General features: G+C 39.8%; 1 protein-coding gene across 1 annotated transcript in view; it reads right to left on the bottom strand.

The window, feature by feature from the left end:
• The window catches only part of F13A1 (coagulation factor XIII A chain), a 127,259-nt gene extending 118,985 nt beyond the window's left edge, over positions 1–8,274 (bottom strand). The window contains exons 1-2 of the mRNA XM_060774776.2: positions 8,169–8,274; positions 7,392–7,571 (exon numbers count right to left, since the gene is read on the bottom strand). Coding sequence (XP_060630759.2) covers positions 7,392–7,551 — 160 coding nt within the window. The 5' untranslated portion in view covers positions 7,552–7,571; positions 8,169–8,274. The remainder of the gene's footprint in view (positions 1–7,391; positions 7,572–8,168) is intronic.
• Positions 8,275–22,777: the final 14,503 nt, after the last annotated feature.

Below are 22,777 nucleotides of genomic sequence, written 5' to 3'. Positions count from 1 at the left end.
TTCTGGGTAATTTACATAAACAAAATTACACCAAGCAAAACACATTTTCTTCCTCTCCTTCTCATCATTGCTTCATGACATGAAGCAACAACTGACGTCTTTGCACAAGCCAAACCCTTGAACCATGTTATATTCTTCATCCAACATGGAATGAGGCCACTATATAACAATGGGAAAAACTAGGGTTACAGTTATACTGTTGAAGGACAACAAGGATCTCTTATTAAATTAAAATAAAAAATAAACATGTTCTGTATTTGATATTTTGTTACTAAGTATTTTTAAGAAATGATTTTTAACTTGTAGTTTCTTATTTTCAAGCTCTTCCTAACACATACTTTGGTTTCTTTTCAGCAGCAGGCAAAGATCTTTTCAATTTTCACAGGGCTTTTAATTGATTTTAGCTACTTTCTGTACCTGTGTATTTGGGAATGAGCTCAACGGGATTTAGTAAACATGTCCTGTGCAGGATCACTTTGCAAATTGCTTTTTTAGCATTTTAAAACTTGTCTTCATATGTAAGCTGCCATGAAAACATAGCTGGAGGGTTAGATTGTTGTTGTTGTTCATTCGTTCAGTCGTTTCCGACTCTTCATGACTTCATGGACCAGTCCACGCCAGACCTCCCTGTCGGTCGTCACCACCCCCAGCTCCTTCAATGTCAATCCAGTCACCTCAAGGATACCATCCATCCATCGTGCTTGGAGGGTTAGATACATATGCTTAAAATAAAATAATTTTTCATACTGCATATGCTCATATATATGTCAACCTCATGTATAAGTGGGATGGCATGTTTCTGTATTGAATTTTGATATTGCCCATGGATAGGTTGAATGTCATCCCATGAAGAGGGGAAAGTGCCAATGTTGCCTCAGATGGCCAACGATCTGCTTCTACAATTTCCCTACGTAGGTATTCGTAGGGAAATTCATAAGCACACTAACACAGAGAGAGATGAACTGTCCCACTCATTGGTCATGTCTAGATATTCAGCTGTGATTTCATGAACTGTGAATAGTGCTGTGACCTCAATTCCTCTGTTTATGTAGCAACTTCAGCATACAGATGAGGACCTATAGCAATTCAAAGCTTCTTGTTAATTCCAAACCAGAAAATTCATCCTGGCTTAATGCGAGTTAGCAAACCAGAATAATAAACTTAGGACAGAACTACATGCACTCCTTATCTTAGGGCTGATTCAGAGTGACACATTTTAGATTAATCCTGGGATGATTTTGATGTCAGTCCCCAGACTGCTGCAGAAACAGGAACGAGCCCTGACCATTGCCCGTCCTTATTGTTCCTCTCCTGTTCTCATTGGTGCAGCAGCCAATAGGCACAATATTGCTAATGGCCATTGCTCATCAACTAGAGGCACCAGAGTGATGCAGCAGAGGTAAGGGGGGAAAGAGGAATTGCCCTCTCCTTTTTCCCTTCCCTTCTCTGACTGCCTCATCGCCCTAGTCATCACATCAGGCAGAGTGACAGATATCATCATCATCATTTTTAATTTGTTACCTGCCTCTCTTCATGGCTTGGGGAGGGCCATAACACAGTTAAAATATATCATAATAAAATACATTCAATAAAATGCATATATTGAAAGATATTTCTATAAAATGCACAACTTCCATAAACTCTATATGACTAATGATGAGGAAGACAGGAGTTGTAGTCCAGCATCTGAAGGCCACATAAAATGACATGACAGGCTGGATTTGGCCCACAGACCTTGTGCCCTACGGAATAGACTATTTGTCAGATAGACAAAGACACCATGGAGGTGCAATTGTAAGCCGCCTCGAGTCCCCCTCGGGGTAGAGAAAAGCGAGATATAAATAAACAAATAAATAAATAAATCGCAGTTACAAAAGGACAACATCATTTTTGACTGGGAGTGATCACATGCCATCACTCCCCACTCACTGCTCTTAGTGGGAGACAGCTTGGAAAGTGTTTCTTTTATAAACATACACACAAAAATCTGTTAGTGACCTCTTTTTGTAAGAGCAACATCATCCATTGGCCTTCCATTGGCAAAATAACAGGACTGCCATCATGCAATAAATCCCCCTGCTGCCCTACTGTAACTGTGATCCTACTGTAACTGTGATCCATCCAGCTCATGTGCAGCACAAGAAAGAGGATGCTTCACAGCACAACTCCTTCCACCAAGAGTTACAGTCCAGTGATTTCCTCCTGCAATCAACCTGCATTGCAATGAGCAGAAACGTCTAACCACATCATTCTGAAGTTGTGCTTTCACTCACATCACAGACCTCAGTCACACAGAGTGAATCTCTCAGGCTTAAGGTGGGGTTCAGAGGGAATTTAGAACTGTAACAATGCTATCATGGTTGTAAATATATATTATGGATGAATACAGGGCAGTTATAAAGCAAGAACTCTAGTTGACAAATTTATAACTGTTATGCAGGATGCAAGCTGAGGTAGGTCAACATTCCACTGATTCCAGAATAACATTTTCAAGAAGGTGTGAAGGACACCACATCTGCAGCCTTCTTGAGTTTCAACCTCTCCCCCTCCTGTCACCAAGTGCTCTCAAAAGATATGGGGCTATGAAGGTTCCAAAACTGTCTAGAGCATGTTTGAATACACTTGCATACAAAAATGGTGGGGTTTTTTGTGGGAGCAGGTGTAACACAAAGGAGGCCCACCAAGGTCTTCTGGTGTTGCCTAATGCAACTTCCTAGCCTTCTACAGTTGCCCGATAACCTGTAGATATGCTCTAAAGAATATCAGCAAATTCTAGCAAGTTCAGCCAATTCATCTAAATCATTTTTACTGCTGTGCGATAATTGACATCTTTTCTTTATTTTTAGAGGAGGGAAGGAGAAGGAAAAGTTGAATGTGTGACCATGGAAGTCATGAGCTGCCTGATGTTGCTCCTTCCTAGAACAAATCAGGAATGCATCCAGCCCAGTATCCCGAGTGGCCCAACTCACCAGGATATTCCCCATCTCCATGGCAGCAGATTCTCATCGACATCACGCCCCCACTGATTCTTCATGCCAGGACCATCTGCTCACCTCACTCCCTTGTATACATGCCAGCAGCCAATTTACAACAACCCTGACAGCAGTGTTGATAATTTATATTTAGGGATCCCCATGGGGTTTTCTATCAGGTTGATGGCTGTGCATGCACTAATTCTCTCCTAACCCACTACCCTGCATCCCCAGGACCATCAGTGTGGAAAGATATATGCAAAAATTCAAAGTAGAAGAGATATTTTAGTGTTTTAAACATACATGGTATTGAAGAAAGGAAGGTCAATGCCCAAATGTTGATACCCCCCAAGTGCAGTATTCACCCATTTCTCCCATTGGCTCAGCTTAGAATGGTGGGAATTGTTGTCCACCACACCAGGAGAGTGTCAGTTTGAGGGGAGACTGCCTAGCCCCTTAAAGAACATGTAGAACATTGAGAGACCAAGGAGAGGGTTGGGAGAAAAATTGAAACCATTTTCTTTTTCAGTGCTTTTGACCATTGCTTAGATCATTGGTTCCCAATTTTTTTTCCAGTCATTGAACCCTTGATTATTTTGTCCCATGGAACCCTAACACTATCCTTGGCTTTTATAAAGTTCTTCCTTTGTTTATCTACTCCTATTTAGCCTGAGGTTTGGAAATAAAGAGAGCATATTATAAATGTAACCATAAACATGAGATTGCTCTGAACGGAACTAAATGAAGACTGCTCTAAGAGAGCTCTAATGTGCGCGTGAGGAACTTTCTTGGAACTTGCATGTGCTTTCTCTGGAGAGGTTGCAAGAATCTAAGATGCTGAGCTGGGATGAAGCATCTTCCATTGGTGTATGGATGTTTGTGTTACTTTCACAGTAGAGACAAACTAATAGTATTTTGGGCTGCTCTAGATCCCCCAATGCTATTCTCTGGTATTCTATGGTATACTTCTGGCCCAAGTATAATCAAATATAAAGTTTGCTTCTCTCTCTCTCTCTCTCTCTCTCTGTGTGTGTGTGTGTGTGTGTGTGTGGAGTGACTTGAGAAACTGCAAGTCACTTCTGGTGTGAGAGAATTGGCCGTCTTCAGGGACATTGCCCAGGGGACGCCTGGATGTTTTTTTGATGTTTTACCATCCTTGTGGGAGGCTTCTCTCATGGGGAGAGAAGCCTCCACATGGGGAGCTGGATCTGACAGAGTGAGATCATCCGCACTCTCCCCGGATTCGAGCCTCTGACCTGTCAGTCTTTAGTCTTGCCGACACAAGGGTTTAACCCACTGCATCACTGGGGGCCCCTAAAATGTTTACTAATATCCACAATTTGAGGTATCCATGGGTGGGGTGGGTAGTGGGTTTGAACATACCCCATATTATGAGATGAGACAAAATTAGACCATCGCTCCTCCAAATAAGAATTCAACCCCCAACAGTAGTTGTAATGCTAGTGCTAGAAATAGTGGGAAACGTACTGTATCTGCCCTAGATCCAAGCACAATAAACAATATATGTGATGTAAACAATTCAAACCCATTTAAAATATGAAATCATAAAAGATTATTGACAGTCTAAAATCATATTAAGCTATCTAAAAATTAAAACTGTTAAATCTTTGACAGGCTGAGTATCCCTTATCTGAAATAAGGGACCAGAAGTGTTTTGGATTGCAGATTTTTCCAGATTTTTGAACACCTGTATTTGTGTGTGCGCGCGCATGTGTGCATGTGCATTCACACACGCGCACACACAAGAGAGATAACTTGGAGAGGGAACTAAGTCTAAACATCAAGTTCATTCATGTTTCATATGCACCTTATGCACATAGTCTAGAGGCAATATAATACAAAACTTTATTACGGTCTTGTATTGGTTCTTGTGGGTTTTTTCGGGCTATAGAACCATGTTCTAGAGGCATTTCTCCTGACGTTTCGCCTGCATCTATGGCAAGCATCCTCAGAGGTAGTGACTACCTCTGAGGATGCTTGCCATAGATGCAGGCGAAACGTCAGGAGAAATGCCTCTAGAACATGGCTCTATAGCCTGAAAAAACCCACAAGAACCTAGTGATTCCAGCCATGAAAGCCTTCGACAATACATTGGTCTTGTATTGTTTTGTATTCTATTGTATTCTATTATACATAGTCTAAAGTTCATTTTATTCATAATATTTTAAATTATTTTGTGCATGAAACAAAGTTTGTGTCTACTGAACCATCAGAAAGCAAAGGTGTTACTAATCCAGTTATTCATGTTGACTTTTTTTTTAAAAAAAATAGGGTATTTCAGAATTCTGGGTAAGGGATCCTCAGCTTGTACATGTGCAAACTGAATAGAAGCACTATTCTGACGAGACAGAAAATTAATAATTTGCTCTCCTTCCACAACTGCTTCACTCTGATAGGCCTGGGGCAAGTAACATTGGTGAATGTAGCATGCGGCAATCTACAAATGGTATGCTGCAAAGTCCTCTTCTGAGTTCATACCATCTAGTTGTTAGTTTTTATATTTTCACAAGAATGTTCTCTATTTCTTCATGGCATTGCATTAATCACACATTCAAGTTAATGAAGCCTCCAGCTACCGCTACCATCTTATAACTCCCAAATCATCCGAAGAGGCCTGTTCATGTAACATACCTGTGGGTATGAAGACATGGACAGTGGGAGTGTTATTGTGCCAACAGCTGTACTGTTAGGCTTCTCAGTGCCAAAAGCTTAAATTGAGGGAATTTTTCAGCCTGGGGGGCCAAACCCAAACTCATGAAGAGTCTCAGGATAAGGTGTGCATTCCACCCATGGGTGAGGTCAGATGGAATTATTACCAATTTAGACCTTTTCCCCACTAAGCATTTCTCAGGTGTGTACACACTGACATGAGTATGCCCTAGTTGAACCTCTTAGGATGCAAAATGAATGTAACCATTTCACAGAGTACCAGACCATGTAACACCTTCCTGAAAAATGCTGACCACAGATTTTGATCCTCCAGCATGCTGACCATGCTGGAGAATCAAATTCATGAATTTGATCTGCAAAAGTTAAACTCATAATTGTGAAGTGCCAACTGAGCCTGGAACCTCAGGTCTCGGCGGTGACCAGGGGAGCATTTGCACAGTTAAAACTTGTGCACTAGCTGCACCCATACCTTGGGAAGTCTGACTTGGCCACAGTAGTCCATGCTCTAGTTACATCCCATATAGACTACTGCAACACTCTCTACGTGGGGTGGCCTTTGAAGACGGTCCGGAAGCTTCAACTAGTCCAACGAACGGCAGCCAGGTTGTTAACAGGAGCGGCGCCAGCTCCACTGACTGCCAGTTTGCTACCGGGCCCAATTCAAAGTGCTGGCTTTGGCCTATAAAGCCCTAAACGGTTTTGGTCCAACTTACCTGTCCGATCGTATCTCCCCTTATGAACCACTGAGGACTTTAAGATCATCTGGGGAGGCCCTGCTCTAGGTCCCACCTTTGTCACAAGCACGTTTGGTGGGACGAGAAACACGGCCTTCTCAGTGGTGGCCCCTTGGCTATGGAATGCCCTCCCTAGGGAGATCAGATCTGTTCCCTCCCTCTTGACATTTTAGAGGCAAGTTAAAACGTGGCTATTCAAGCAAGCGTTTACAAATACAGAGTAGTTAATATAGGAAATCGAATGACCTGACAATGGAATTGGACAATGCTTGAGAATAATGAGACACTGATGATGTTGCTTTTATTGCTTTTGTGATGTCTTATACTGTTTAATGTTTTTATCTATTTTGTTTTATGTTTACTGATTTGTTGGAAACCGCCTTGAGTTGCCAGTTGGCTGAGAAAGCCGATATACATATACAGCAAATAAATAAATAAACTGTACATGAATCCAGTAAGAATTTCAAATTGTTTCCTACTAATGGCAACCCTAAGATGAACCTTTCATGTGGCTTTTGTGCCCACATTTCTTCAGAGATGGTTTCCCTTTTATTTCATTTGAGGTTGAGAGTCTGCAATTGGCCCAAGGTCAACCAATCGTGTTCCATAGCCAAGCAGGGATTCACATTCTGACCTCCAGAATTGTAATCCAACTCTCAAACTGCTACACCACACTGACTCTCTATGTGAGAATACAATATTACAATTCTCTTTGTGTACAGTATTTACACCCTCCCTTCACTTTTTGTTCGGTTCAATCAAAGGTACAGCCACTGTTTTGGTTAAAGCCCTGGACTTCAGTGCAAGTTTGATCCCTTCTCCACAGAATACCTTTAAATCAAGGTTCATGTGTGTGTTTTAATTCTGATTCCACATTTTAGGCAATATTTTGGAATGTATCATCTGAACCTCGACATTTTGCAGCATCCCTGATCTCCATGGTTGCCTGGAGAACTCTCAAGCATGTTCATAGTTTTTAAGCAATGTCTCATACCTTCCAGCTTAAATCCCCTTGGCACAAGTCCAGTCGTCTCCATGGTAGGAACCTCATCTTCTTCTTCATTGGAGACATTAGGTGGGAGTGCTCTTCGCCCACTCAGGCCACTGGGAATCACTTTTTTCTTCTGTCTCTCAGCATCTGTTGGTTCAGTCATCACTGCTATCTCTTTGATATCTTTTTAGAAGCAAGAAAGTAGGCAAGGGAAAAAGAAAAAAATGTTAATGAGTCAGCATTGTTTGAAAGCCTCTGTGTTACCAAGATAGGGGAGTTTTTTGGTTGGAAGAGATATAGGAAAACCAGAAACATATCAGAATATTAATCCCCTAGTTTTCTCTGATGGTTGCTACATGGCAAAATCTATCTGGAAAGAACACCAACTATTTTAAAACTATAGACACATCTGGGAAGCTACCACTAAGCAACTCCAAACTTTTAAAAAACAAACAAAAACAAAACCATGTAACATATGGGAAATAGAGGAAGTGATCAATATTCAATATATAGACCTCTTCAGTACTGAACCAGTTTCTATAAGAAGAAGAAACTTTTATTTCATATCCCACAACTGATTAACATTCAGGATCTCCCTGGATTACTGGATCAAGAGCAAAAGTAGAAAAGGCTTTCTGGAAATGCCTCTAAAACCTATGACAGCTTTCTCACAGAATGCTTCATGTTAAATAGCCCCAACTCACATTTCAAGCAACTATGCAAAACATGGGCAAATTATTTGAACAGCATTAAAAATTCAGTCTGCTAGAAAAGAGATACCTTGTGTTTAGAAGCAATTCCCTTTCTTTTCTCCTCAGTTTCTCAAGTACAGCAAACTCTGTCAAAAGAGATGCCTCAGCATTTGCTATATATGGTCTCTCCCTTCCCACCCCCACCTCCACCCTCTTCCTCCTTCTCCTCCCTTCCACGCCTGCAACAGGACACAGCTCCCTTCCTCAGACATCAGCAACCTCAGTGAAGGCTTATTTTACTCTGCCTTTCTAGTCTGCCCTGCTTCCACACAAAGAGAAGATTCATGGAAGCTGCTGGGGAAACATTTGGCTCTTGATCCATGAGCCAAATTAGTGCCCAACCTCAGAGGTGTGCCTGAGGAAAAATGTAACAAAGCCATGCTCAGACAGAAGGACTCCCATTAAAATAGTCTCTATGTCCTTGTTAGCTAATGCATTATGCAGGTCATAGGACATTTCCAGAGCATGGACCTGTAAGTACTAAAAGCATTTACAATTAATTGAGAGTGTGAAGTATCTGCTGCTGAGTCCCAGCATAAATGTCTTTAGTCTACCGATGTAATTTGGAGAGCCATTGGGAAGTTAGAAGATGGACTTTAACACATTGAGTTAATATACTTTTTACAATCTCGTTCAATTACATTTACATTGGAAGAGATTTTTTGCAATTATATTAATGTTAAATTGGCATTGGGATATATGTCACATTATGGCATTAAAATACTTATCAGAATGAAGGTGAACAACCCCATCCATGATTTCACTTCCTACAGTATCCCTGTTTTGAACTTTGGAAAGAAGGAAATAAAAAATATAAAAAAATAAAAATAGCTGAATTAATGTTTGAAAACCCGATATCTCACCTACCTCACCAATACCCTTTCTCTGGCTTTCCTTTTCTATCTTTCTTCATCATCTCACCACTTTGCATGCTTTTTTTAGGTTACTACTTTCTATATGGAATCCAGGAAAGGGCCAAGAGATCATCATCATCATCATCATCATCATCATCATCATCATCATCATCATCCAGACTGACAAAGTTTTGGAACACAATACACCAGACTTCATGATTGTAAAAAAGAAAAAAGTTTGGATTATTGATGTCGCCATACCAGGTGACAGTCGCATTGAGGAAAAACAACAGGAAAAACTCAGCCATTATCAGGACCTCGAAATCAAACTGCAAAGGCTCTGGTACAGGTGGTGCCAGTGGTCATCGGCACACTGGGTGCCATGCCAAAAGATCTCAGCCAGCATTTTGAAACAATAAACATTGACAAAATCACGATCTGTCAACTGCAAAAGGACACCTTATTTGGATCTGTGTGCATCTTTTGGAAATACATCATACAGTCCTAAACGCTTGGGAAGTGTTCAACTTGTGATTTTGTGATACAAAATCCAGCATATATATCTCATTTGCTGTGACATACTGTGTTTTTGTATCAGAATAATAATAATAATAATAATAATAATAATAATAATTCTATTTCTTACCCATCTCTCCTCATTGCTAGAGGCAAGTTACAGAAAAATTAAAATACATACTGCAAAAATACTGCAAATACACATTAAAACATACCTCTAAAAAGTTACATACCAAACGTATCTCTATAAAATACATATTAAAATACACAAAGCAGAGGTTAAACAAAGGGCCTACATTTAAAATTCATGTTCAAAGACTGTCTGGGTAGGCCTGCCCATTTTAAAATTCTGACAGCTCATTTAGCTGTCAAAGTTCTTCCGGCAGGTTGTTCTACAGTCATGGGGCGGCTGATGAAAAGGTTCTCTGGGTGGTGGTTGCCAATTGGTTTCTGGCTGGTTGAAGCAGACGCCATCCAGAAGACCGAAGTGTGCATGGTGGATTGCAATTCAGTTTCCCTGAAACAGGTGATGAACCTCTAAACACTGTCTGGTTTACAGCACATCAAGAATGTTTAAATGCAAGGAAGACTACTTGCAACTTCTTTGAAGATATCTTGTGACTCAAAATTCTAATTGTTCTAGTAAAAATACAGTTCTTCCTATTTTTGTTAGCATTTTTTTTCTTAATTCATAACTGGATTGATTTTAATCACTTGCTTCCAGTCACATTGGACTGGAGTTTGGATATAAGTAATATCTATCAGAATGAAAAACAGAATCCAGAGCAATAACAAATACTCTGGCATTTATGTGCAGAGAGTGCCTATGCCTATATACTAAGGGGAGGAACTACATCACAATTTCACCAGATCATGGGCTATGCATTTGCCCCTTCTCCTTGCTTGTATGTAAAGATTACCAGACAGAGCAGGAATCAACTACTGCATTGGGTCTGAGGCCCAAGTTCACATCCTTCTGCTTCTGTTGTGGAACCAAAAATCAGAGGCAGACCTCAAAAATTGATAAAACAAGGAGATTGTAATGCATGCACTGGTAACCTCAAGGCTGAGCTTCTGCAATGCACCGTACATTGGGGTACATCAATATCAAGTTTGGAAACTCCAGTTGGTTTAAAACATGGCACACAGATTGTTTACAGAAATATCTAGGAATGAGCACATTACCCATATTAAAGTCACTCAACTGGTTGCCAGTTAGTTTCCAGGCAAAGTACAATATATTAGTTATACTCTTTAAAGCCCTACATGGTTTGGGTCCAAGTTACCTTCAGGATTGTCTTCTCCCATAAATGCACTCCTTAGGACACTGAAGTCCTCTGGGAGACATTTACTCCAAGCAACTGTTACCCAGAAGATATTTTCATCAGTGGTGGAATGAGCTATCAGAATTCAAGAAACAATTGAAGACCTATCTCTTTCTATAAATTCAATTTTAAATAGTGCCTTTTAATTTTACATTTTATTCATATTGGTCTTCTTTTTCTTATTATTATTTGATACACAGCAGGATTAGTACACAACAAAGAAGATCACTATGCTGGCTTTCATGTTTGATCACACACTGGACACTTCCCAAGTGTCTAGGCAAATAATGTGTGCAGATCCGAGTAGGGTGGCCTTCTGCAGCTGACAGATGGTAATTTTGTCAGCAGCACCGATTGTTTTTAAGTGCAGGCCAAGGTCTTTAGGCACTGCACCCAGTGTGCCAATCACCATTGGGTTAGCGTGTGCCAGAGTCTTTGCAGTTCTGTCTTTAAATCCATGTATCGTGTAAGCTTTTCTAGTTGCTTCTCGTCAATTCTGCTGTCATCTGGGATTATAACATCAACGATCCATACTTCTTTTCTTTTCCACAATCGTGAGGTCAGGAGTTTTGTGCTCCAAAACTCTGTCAGTCTGAATTTGAAAGTCCCAGATGATGATGGTGATGATTATCATCATCATCACCATCATCATCATGTTTGTTTCCAAAAATTGTTTTAAAAGGAAATTGCTGGTTTGATGCTGAAATTTGGCCACATGATTTTGGGGATAGGCTGGTGTCACAAGATGGTTGCCTTTGAAAAATACTCAGAAACTTAAATTGGTTGAAAGAGCCGCAGACAGACTGCTAACTGGTGCTGGCTACAGGGAGCAGACAATTCCTCTGTTGCAACAGCTTCATTGGCTGCCAACACATTTCAAGACACAATTCAAAGTGCTGGGTTTGATCTACAACAGCCTTATATGGCTCCAGTCCAGGTTAGAAGAACCATATCTCCCTCTGTGAACCTAGTAGACATTTAAGTACAATTCAAAGTTCTGGCTTTAGCCTATAAAGCCCTAAACAGTTCCGGTCCAGCATGTGTGTCCAAACATATATCCCTCTATGAACTATCACAGAGATTAAGATCTTCTGGGGAGGCCCTGCTCTCAACCCTGCCTCCTTCGCAGACATGATTGGTAGGGACGAGAGGCAGAGCTTTCTCAGTGGTGGCCCCTCAGCTGTTGAATTTCCTCCCCAGTGATATGAGATCAGCCCCCTCCCTCCTGGTCTTCAGAAAGAAAGTGAAAATGTGGCTTTGGGACCAAGCTTTGTAGTGCAATAGATGGATATGGAATCTGTGAAACGACTACTGGAATGGCCTCGGATTACGATTGTGGATTGCATGGTTTTAATAACTGATGTAATGTTTTCAAATGTTTTATGTGATATTTATTTTAATTTTAATTGTATGATGTTTTTATGCCTTGAGTCCCCTTCGGAATTGAGAAGGGCGAGGTATAAATATGGTAAATAAATAACAAATACACTAGAGAGGGCCTTTTCTCTTTCCCACCACTTGCTCAAGTGTGTTTGGGGGAAACACTGGGAGGGTCTTTTCGATGGCTGCTCCCAGACTGTAGAACACCCTCCCAAGAGATCAGGATGTCCCCATCCCTACTGACCTTCTGCAGGCAGATTAAAGCCTTTGATAATAGATCAAGACATTTCTCTGCAGAAATTGGCCTGCGTAACAACGGAAAAATTTGTTTCTAAAATCGATTCGTTTTTTGGGGGTTTTTGCATTTCGATATTTAAAATAATTCCGAAATTTTTCTTTTAAAAAGTTTGATATTTACAAAATTTTGCAAATGTAAAAAAAATTACAAAACATTAACGAAACAAATACGAAACAATAACGAATCGATTCGTTAATGGTGGACGCGACCGCGCAATACGCTAAAAAACCTCCAAATGGGACAGGGGGAACTTCTGAAGCTTCCCTCTCCCTCTGTTGTTGACTGTTGGTGTGATATTATAATTTTTTTTCACTAATTAAACAAAAAACAACTATAAAACTTGCCCCAAACATGCGGAAATAATAACGAAACGACCTCAAACCGATAACGAAACGAATACATAACGAATCCGAAGTATTTACAAAACGAATTTAAAAATTTGTTTCGTTTTTAAGTTGCTCCAGAATGGTTCGTTATTGCTTCGTTATAAAAAAATAATGAATTTTTAACGAATTACGAATTAACGAAACGAAACCGCCCAGCCCTATGCAGAAAGGCATTTGAAGAAGGATAAGGTGTATGTCGCTTGGGAGGTTGTGGATGGGATTTTGGAGGGATTATGTGTATTAAAATGCATTTCAGTGTATTTATTACATTTTAATTGTGTTTTAGCCTAACCCACACAGTACTATTTAATTATGGGGGGGGGGGGGGTTGCATTTGCTTTGTTTTAAATGGAGACCAAAGTGTGTGGTTGTTAGCTGCCTGGAAACCCCATGAAGAGAAAGGCGGGATATAAATAAAGTAAATAAATAAAATAGATGGGGGGTTCACATGAAGCTGCGTCTTGTTTACTGCTGCCGGAGGGAAAACTGAGTTACTCAACATAGGATGATTAAAATGGATCAGCAACACAGCAGAAGTCATTAGCAGTCTGCTTTCCTCTGAAGATATGTTACAATTACATGTCTCGTTTTTTGGCTCACTGCTTCCACCACAAAACTCTTTTTCCTGCTCTTGCAATGGATGCTTAATGAGATGAATTCTGTCCGTATGGAACCAAAATCATGTTGTCAAAAGGAACACCAAATCCCACTGCATGCTTTAGCTAAGATTTTTATTTATCTCAACTGCCATGCATCAAATATTTTTTAAAAAGAAAGTTCACGTGAGTAAACAAATTGAAATACACAATTCCAACACCTCTGTTAAATTTTGAAGAAAATTTCAAGAAATAAATGTGTTTGTTACAAAAGCAAGATTTTTTTTTAAAAAAAATGGATTATGTTGTCATATCCAAGTTCCAAGTTATGTTTTGAAAATTAATTACTAAGACCTGTCATGTCAATAACAACTCTGTGACAGCAAGGCTAACAAAAACTCATTGGGAATACCATTTCCACAGTTTGTTTAACAAAAATCATAATTCATTCAGAATCTTAGAGTAATAACTGTGAACTTTCTCAGTTGGAACCACGGCCCCTTGTTAGCATCAGCAAGGTGGAAAGTTTCAACGTATGACTTACTATTAATAAAACCCCAGATGAGAATGGTATACCTAGCAAGGTTTCAGATGCAATTTAGAATTCTGGGTCCTGATTATTGTTAGACTTTTTGAACTTGTCAGATTACAAACTTCCAGTTGGTTACAGGAATGGCTCAATGGTACAGCGCATGCTTTGCATGCCAAGTCTGACTATTGATCTCTGGTTTCCTCACATAAGGTTTACAGGCAGCAAACCTGGAATTTATTTATTGTATCAGGAGCGAATCAAGGTATAGTTGTAATGTATTTAAAAACACAAAGTTTAAAAACTTGGCATTATATTAAACCTGGAATAAATCTTTGCTAAAGACCGTGGAGATGTCTGGCCAGATGTGTTTGATTTCAACTCCCATTATCACCAGTTGGCCTGGTCAATAGGAAAGATGGACATAGTAATCTAACACATCTGGAGAGTACCAGGTTGGGGAATGCTTAATTAAAAAATGCATGGAACAATGATCTGCCTTAGTAAATTTCATCTGTTAAAAATTACTGAAGCAACATGTCTAAGTTTATAAAGCAGAGTCCTATGTTTGAAGAGCTGTCAGAAGACAATCCTCTGATTGAAGGCACCATCTTTGTTTAAACCTGCTCAGTCCACATTTAGTTTAGTGTCAAAAGCATTGCATAAATAAACAAGTATAAAACTGATAAAATAGAGGGCACACAAGTGGCTAAATAATTTTAGACCAAAAACGGGCAACAGCGGCCACATTATCTGTAGTTTTAAACAGTTCTTCCTCTATGCATGAGGCAGGGCACTGTGGGCAAGCATACAGATGTGGAGTTGTTTGTTCTGCTCCACAGTTATACAAGGTGGAGGATTCTTCTGGGTAGTGCCATTTAGCCAGGTTGTTTTTTGATCTGGCCACTACACTTCTGAGTCTGTTTTTAAAAAAACAGGTCCACATGAAAGGAACTGAGACAGGTTATTCATTCATTCATTCATTCATTTATTTTATCATGTCATCAGCAACCAGACATTTGTATTACATTTTTAACAAAAACAAACAAACAAACAAACAAACAGACAGACAAAACACAGAATTTGCAAGCTTGGTAGTTGATTAATCAACTGAGACAGCTGAATATTTTTTCATAAAGGTAAAGGTTTCCCTGTGACATGAAGTCTAGTTGTGTCAGACTCTGGGAGGAGGTGCTCATGCCCAAAGAGACAGCATTGTTCATAGCCACCTCCAAGGTTATGTGGCCAGCATGATTGCACGGAGTGCTGTTATCTTCCCACAGAAATGGTACCTATTGATCTACTCACATTTGCATGTTTTCAAACTGCTAGGTTAGCAGAAGCTGGGGCTAACAGTGGGACCTTACCCCACTCCCTGGATTCAAACCACCGACCTTCTGGTCAGCAAGTTCAGCAGCTCAGGGGTTTAAATTGCTGCACTACCAGGGGCTCCGGTATAAGCATATGCTGGTATAGTTAGTCTAGATCCCATAGCTGCACAAGCACAAGTGGGGAAAGGCAAGTACTTGCAGGTGTGATGGCAACTGTCATTGGCTGTCTCCATTATATTTTATGAAGATGAATGGACCAGGCGATTGCTGTTAAAACAGTAGGAATAACATATTTGATGAGAGAGACCACAATTATCTGGTTGTAAACAACACAGAAGGGCATGAAATACGGTGCTAAAGAAAATCCCCCACCCTCCACCCCAGCATGAGGTCGTAAGTCTAGAACTTTTAGTTAAAAATTCAACAAAGAATTGTTATATTGTTATCTTATCCATGGGTCAGTGCTAATATTATTACCATTATAAAAAAATGGTAATTTACTCTTATCAAAAATGGAACCATCTACATAGAATGATGAAAGGTGAGTGCTTTCTCTATTTCAGGAGAACTTATAAAAGAAGCCCCAGACCACTCCCTCTATCATAGCAATTTTGCTATGCGTAGGTGGGGAAGTGGCAGTGATGGCCAGAGATGACTGACCCCCTGAGATGGCATTGGCATTTCCCTTTGCCACAGAAGGACCTTAGATTTATCTATAATTTTGGTCCGAAAACCCTTCCTCAACTTATTCATGAGATGGGCTTTTTGCACATGAGTATTGGTAATATTTTGATATATGTTTTGCTGTTTTGTTATGGCCTTTTTTTCATAGCAAGCATGCCAATGGAGAGCTTCTTTTCTGAAGGTAAAAACATTGGTTTACATTTGAGCAACCATTGACCGTTGCAGTCATCTTTCTAACACAATCAAATATTCTGAAATTCTCAACATTCTGAAATGAAGCACCATGGTAGGACAAATAGGGGCAGTAAATATTTAGAGGTTGTTCCTCAAATATTCTCCGCTGTTTAAAAATTTGAGAAGTAATACTCAAATACTCAAACAGCTGAAAATCATTTATGTTGGTATACTACACTAGCATAGAAGTTGTTCAAGGGTTTGCCCTTTCTCAGAGGTTATGTGTGATTCCTCATACAGTCAGTCATTCTGAAAATTGTACACAACCCTCTCTCACACTTGATGAGTGGGTTCAATCATTACAAAATGAATGACTTCAAGGTTATGGTGACCAATGCTATGCATAATTGTTTATACAACTGTGGGTCCAGTGCAACTGTGCTAAAAGTTCATAGGATCTTGCCCAAGATTTGAACAAAAAGAGTTGGAGGGCGCGAGGTTCATTTCACCCCTATTAGAATCAGTGGCGATGAGTTTACAATGACTTAAAACAATGGAACACAAATGACTCAAGGCATGAGTATGACTGGAACAATGTGATAAATGTTTGCTTGGGCTTTTGACATCAACACTTAAACATTACAAAGAGTTTCTTCCACCTTGTAAAAAGTTGGTTCCCGTACATAGATTCAAAATATCAGATATAGGAATAAGTTCCATGCTTGGGGTGGAGTGGAGAGGGAGGGGAAGCAGAGGAATGAACAAAAACAAAAGAAGTATTGTGCTAGTTCTGTCCCAGTGGCCTAATACCGACCAAGGCAATGTAGGTAAGAAATTATAATGGCAGAAGGAAGACTTTCAGACCTGAAGAGTAGCAGTGAATTTTGAAGTGCAGGTGCTGAGACACTCATTTTCCAAAATAAATGAGGAACACTTTACCCCAAAGCTAACAACAGAAATAAATTATAGAAATACATTTTAATACACAGCTTTTATAGAACTATATTTTAATATGTATGTTTATAGAATTTTTGCAGTGTTTGTGTGTTTTGACTGTGCTATGACCCACCTTTAACCATGAGAGGCGGGTAAGAAATAAAATAATAATAATAATAATAATAATAATAAGTTTACTGACACAAAAACACAGTATGTCACAGCAAATGAGATACATATACTGGGTTTTCGTATCACAAAATGACAAGTTGAACACTTCCCAAGCATCCAAGACTGTGTGATGTATTTTCGAATGATGCGTGGAGATCCAAGTAAGGTGGCCTTTTGCAGTTGACAGATCATGATTTTGTCAATGTTTATTGCTTTGTTGTGCCTATTATTATTATTATTATTATTTTACTGACACAAAAGCACAGTATGTCACAGCAAACGAGTTCTATATGTTGGATTTCGTATCACAAAATCACAAGTCGAACATTTCCCAAGCGTCTAGGACTATGTGATGTATTTTCGAATGATGCGTGCAGATCCAAGTTATTATTATTATTATTATTATTATTATTATTATTATTATTATTATATGGTTCTAGCAATGTTTCTTATCTTATCCAAGCATTTTATAAAGCAAATGGATTTTAACTGCTCACTCAAAGCCAAACCACTCTAAATTATTTCAATTTGCAGCAGAGGGATCAGATACTTGAGAAAGCTGTTGACAGAAATATCAATTTTCCCCATCCCACAGCTCCTGTGAGGACTATCACTAAACTCAGAGACAACAAGGAACTCAGGGCAAATGAGACAGATGATGTCACCATCCCTGCTAATATAAAGAAATCCTTAATTTTTGACCCTTTGAGACCTGATTCTACTATGCCACTAACTGAGAAAGTACAAGCAGGTTCATAAGGGGAAGAAATATCATACAATCACACAAAGAAGGATAGAGTTTGGGAGTAATTCCATTAATTAATTATTCTAGCTAAAACAGTGTAATCAAGGAACGCATGGTAAAAATGATCATGGAATCATGGAGTTGGAAGAGACCACAGTCCAACCCAATTTTGCCATGCCGGAATACACAATCAAAACTCTCCCAACAGACAGCCATTCAGTCTCTGTTTAAAACTTCTTAAGAATGAGACTCCACTATATTCCAAGACAACATGTTTCACTGTCAGACAGCTCTTACCATGATGAAATCTCTTTTCCTGTGGTTTGAATCTACTGATGTAGGACCATCCCAGTTTGGGTGAGGACATAGAGAGAAAAGAGAGCACAACATGATAAGACAACTATAAGCTGGCTCTGTACAATAGAAATAAGATAGTTTGAAATAAGATATAGAAATAAGGTAGCACATGGAGAGGAGGAGGATTAGATGGTTGAGAGATCACTACCGGGCCTCTGGTTGAGAACTATTTGTATTTGGGCTGGTCCATGCCAGCCCAATGACCTCAATTGACTCCATAACTAACCCACACCACTTTGTGAACCTTGCTGGCTGTTGTACACTAATGTAGATGTTTTGTTTAGATTTATGTTATTATAGAATTTTGTCTGACTACATGTAATTTAGTTTATTGATGTTAGCTTTAATTTACTGATGTTAGGTTTTAATTTGATGTTAGGTTTTAATGTTACTTTTATATGTAGGGTTTTTCTGGGATTTTATGATGTAGGACCATTCCATATCGTGTGTTTTATGTAGGGATTGAATATTTGCCATTGTTATGTTGAAATCCTCTCTCAGAGAGATAGTGTGGAATACAAATAGATTATTATTATTATTATTATTATTATTATTATTATTATTATTATATTCAATAACTTTAATTGTCATGGCACAATACTATGAAAGCCTGAGATTTGTAGTTTGGTGAGGCATTAGCACTCTTTGGTAGAGAAGGCTAAAGTCCTTGTAAAACTATAACTTCCAGGATTCCATATCATTGAGCCATGGCAGTTAACTGCATTAATTCTACAGTGACAAACTGTATTAATTTTACAGTGCAGATGCACTCAAGAAGTCCCTGGTGCCATGCAGCATCTGCAATTGCTCCTCTCTCCACATTCGCAGTTATCCAGAAGCCATTGGGGACCTCTTGCAAAAACCTGACAGTGACAACTGAAAAGAGAAGCACCAAACTGAGAAAAGTGACAGCAGCAGCAGTACTCTGTGTCCTGGGAGACTAATGTGACTTAGTGTGTAATTTATTTATTTCCTCTATTTCAGGAGGGAAAGGACTGTAGGATACTTCCTCTTCTGACAGCTCCAGATGGCACGGGTTTTTTCTTTTGCCTTCTGGCTTTGACTTCCTGGCAGTGGCATCTCTTTGCCCATTAACCTCTGCTGAACATTGCTTCACAGGAAGAAGAAAGAATGGATGGATGGCTCAATTCTGCTGACATCCGACGTGATACCAAAGGTCAAATGGAGAACATAAGGGCAAGACCTCAGGGTGGGGAAGCCCCCTAAAGAGGAAATAGTGTATAAGCACGTACTCGCCTACCCACAAAGATTAGTGACTTGCATATAGTTGATCCCTGTTAGACGACTTAAAACAAGAGAACACACGTGACCCAAGGCATGAGCATAGCTTGAACAATCCGAGAAATATTCCACTTTAAAATTACAGAATTTATAGATTAAAAATGTTAGATATATGAATAAGTTCCATGCTGGGGTGGGATCAAATGAAAGGGAGAGAAGTGGAGGCGGGGGGGGGGGGGAGGAAGGAGCCAGTTCTGTCCTAGTGACCTATTAATTAACATTTGTGGCAAGCAATCATAATGCCTAAAACCCTCAATATTACTAATTACATTGTTCTTCCACGTTGTTGTGCTATTACAGATTTACTATCCTTTATCTGCAAATCCGAGATCCAAAATGTCCCAACATCCAAACTTGTCCCATATGCGTGACTGAGATGGTGAGACCTTTGTTTTGTGATGGTTTAGTATGCACCTCCTTTGTTTTATGCATAACATTATGGAAAATGTTATGTAGAAAATTATCCCCAGAGTAAATGTATACAGTGTATATGAAACACAAATGAATTTTGTGTTTCGGCATGGGTGTCGTAATGTACCTTGTTCATGCTCCAACACAGAGATCCAAGTCCAACACAGAGAGTTCTCAAATTAAAGCCTAAATCCACAATCCCAGTGCCAGTGTCCACGTTCTGAGGTCAGAAAAGCCAATAAGTAACAATATTGGGTTGTTGTAGGTTTTTCGGGCTATATGGCCATGGTCTAGAGGCATTCTCTCCTGATGTTTCACCTGCATCTATGTCAAGCATCCTCTGACGTAGTGAGGTCTGTTGGAACTAGGAAAAAGGGTTTATATATCTGTGGAATGACCAGGGTGAGACAAAGGACTCTTGTCTGTTGGAGCTAGGTGTGAATGTTTCAACTGACCATCTTGGTTAGCATATAATGGCCTGACAGTGCCTAGAGCAAACTTTTGTTGAGAGGTGATTAGATGTCCTTGTTTGTTTCCTCTCTGTTGTTGTGCTGTTGTAATTTTAGAGTTTTTTAATACAGTACTGGTAGCCAGATTTTGTTCATTTTCATGGTTTCCTCCTTTCTGTTGAAATCGTCCACATGCTTGTGGTTTTCAATGGCTTCTCTGTGTAGTCTGACATAGTGGTTGTGACAGTGGTCCAGCATTTCTGTGTTCTCAAATAAAATGCTGTGTCCAGGTTGGTTCATCGGGTGCTCTGCTATGGCTGACTTCTCTGGTTGGAGTAATCTGCAGTGCCTTTCATGCTCCTTGATTTTCCTTGAACCCATTTTCCTAGTTCCAACAGACCTCACTACCTCTGAGGATGCTTGCCATAGATGCAGGCGAAACGTCAGGAGAGAATGCCTCTAGACCATGGTCATATAGCCTGAAAAAACCTACAACCCAGTGATTCCGGCCATGAAAGCCTTCGACAATACATAGTAACAATATTACTAATTGGGCATTCAGGCGGAGGCCACCAGGGGGAGCTAGAGAGGAAGAGGGATACAGGAGGGGAGTTGAAGGAAGTAAACAATTTCCCCTGTTTCTGCTTATTATTCCTTCCATTCATGTCCCCACCGTGGAAACAGCCCTTGCTTATGACACAATGGGGACATGGATGGGGGGAATAACAGGAAAACAGGAGGAAATGGTTTTCCTCCTTCAACCCATCCTCCACCCCTGTAAAATGGACTATCCTTCTCTCTCTAGTGCCCAGTTGTGGCCTCTGCCTGGATGATGGAACAGTACCCTAATTGCAAGACAAAATCCAAAATACTTAAGTCTAGGGTTCACAAAGCCAATCACATAACAAGTTCATTATAACACCATCCTGCAAGACATTGCCTCCAGCAACAAGACTGCAAACTCAAGAGTCTTTTATGCTAAGGCTGCACATGTTGCGTGTGGATAGCATGTTTCTCAATTAACCTGGCAGACCTGCATAACTGAGCTTGTTGTCTGTGAAACTGCACGTGAGAAGAAACAATTAACCCTTCAGCAGCCTGCCACTGCTGGGACATGGTGGCTACTGCTAAAGGTTCTTGTTCTGCAGCTACACTCTACTTTGCGGATTGCTGAAAGCTGTTGGTCTGCAGCTCCAACCACTCATCTTTGCTGTCAGAGTCGACCGGTTCCATCTCCAAGATAGGTATGTACAAATATTTCAAAATTAAAAATACTTGCTACACATTTTTTGATAAGGAATACTCAATCTGTACTTTATTTTTTTTAAAAAAAATGGGATGGATAGAAGAATGAAACTTGCAACATTTTCATCAAAATCATTCTAATAGATATAATTTTAAATGGTAAGTAGAAACTGTTACTTGTGACACCACGGAAATAGCTGTATACCCACTTTTTAGGTTACTTTTCAAATATAACTTAGTTAGGCCCACATTATGAGAAAGTCATTTATTACAGGTAACTATTTTGCTTGTACATTCTGTGAGACATAATGTACAACAGTACTCAAGCAGTAGGCTTGTGCGTGGATCAATTTTTGACATTTTCCCTTGGCCAATCCATCTTCTTCGGCTTGGCCTGATGGCCGTAATGGCAAGGGTCCAGCCATCACAGTTTCCTGTCCATAACAGAATCAGGTGGCAGATGATCACGGCTCCTCCTCCACTTTTTGGGAGCACACAGTGGGCAAAGGCTTAATGGCTTGGCTTGGCTTGGCCTCTCTTGAATTTTTTTGATTATCCTTTATTTTCTAGATTTTTTATAAGTGGAACTGACTGGGAGTTGGGAACATGCAAGACAGGTGGATGGGGTGTGTACACATTTGGGGGCTTGGAAAGTCACCCTTTTAGCTTCTTTTTCTCCTCCTGTCCTCTCCTTCAGAGAATACTTCTAAAAGATAATAATAATTAATAATAGTAATCCCAGAAAAAAAAAGAAAAGCCTAATTCTCAGAAAACTACTACCACCTAGTTATCTCTCCTCTAGAGTAGAAAGTAGAACAGCTTTAAGGAAGCATTAAATCCGAAGCAGAAAGGCATGAGGGAAGGAAAAACCACCACTCAGGCAGAGCCTGCAATGCAAATCATTGAAGAGAAAAGAGGGAGCTTTTTAAAGGAAGCTCAGGGAGATAG

The sequence above is a fragment of the Anolis sagrei genome, chromosome 4 (assembly GCF_037176765.1).
Source record: "Anolis sagrei isolate rAnoSag1 chromosome 4, rAnoSag1.mat, whole genome shotgun sequence".
NCBI lineage: Eukaryota > Metazoa > Chordata > Lepidosauria > Squamata > Dactyloidae > Anolis > Anolis sagrei.
The sequence above is the reverse complement of the archived record's forward strand: the minus strand, read 5'-3'. Positions and strand labels throughout refer to the sequence as shown.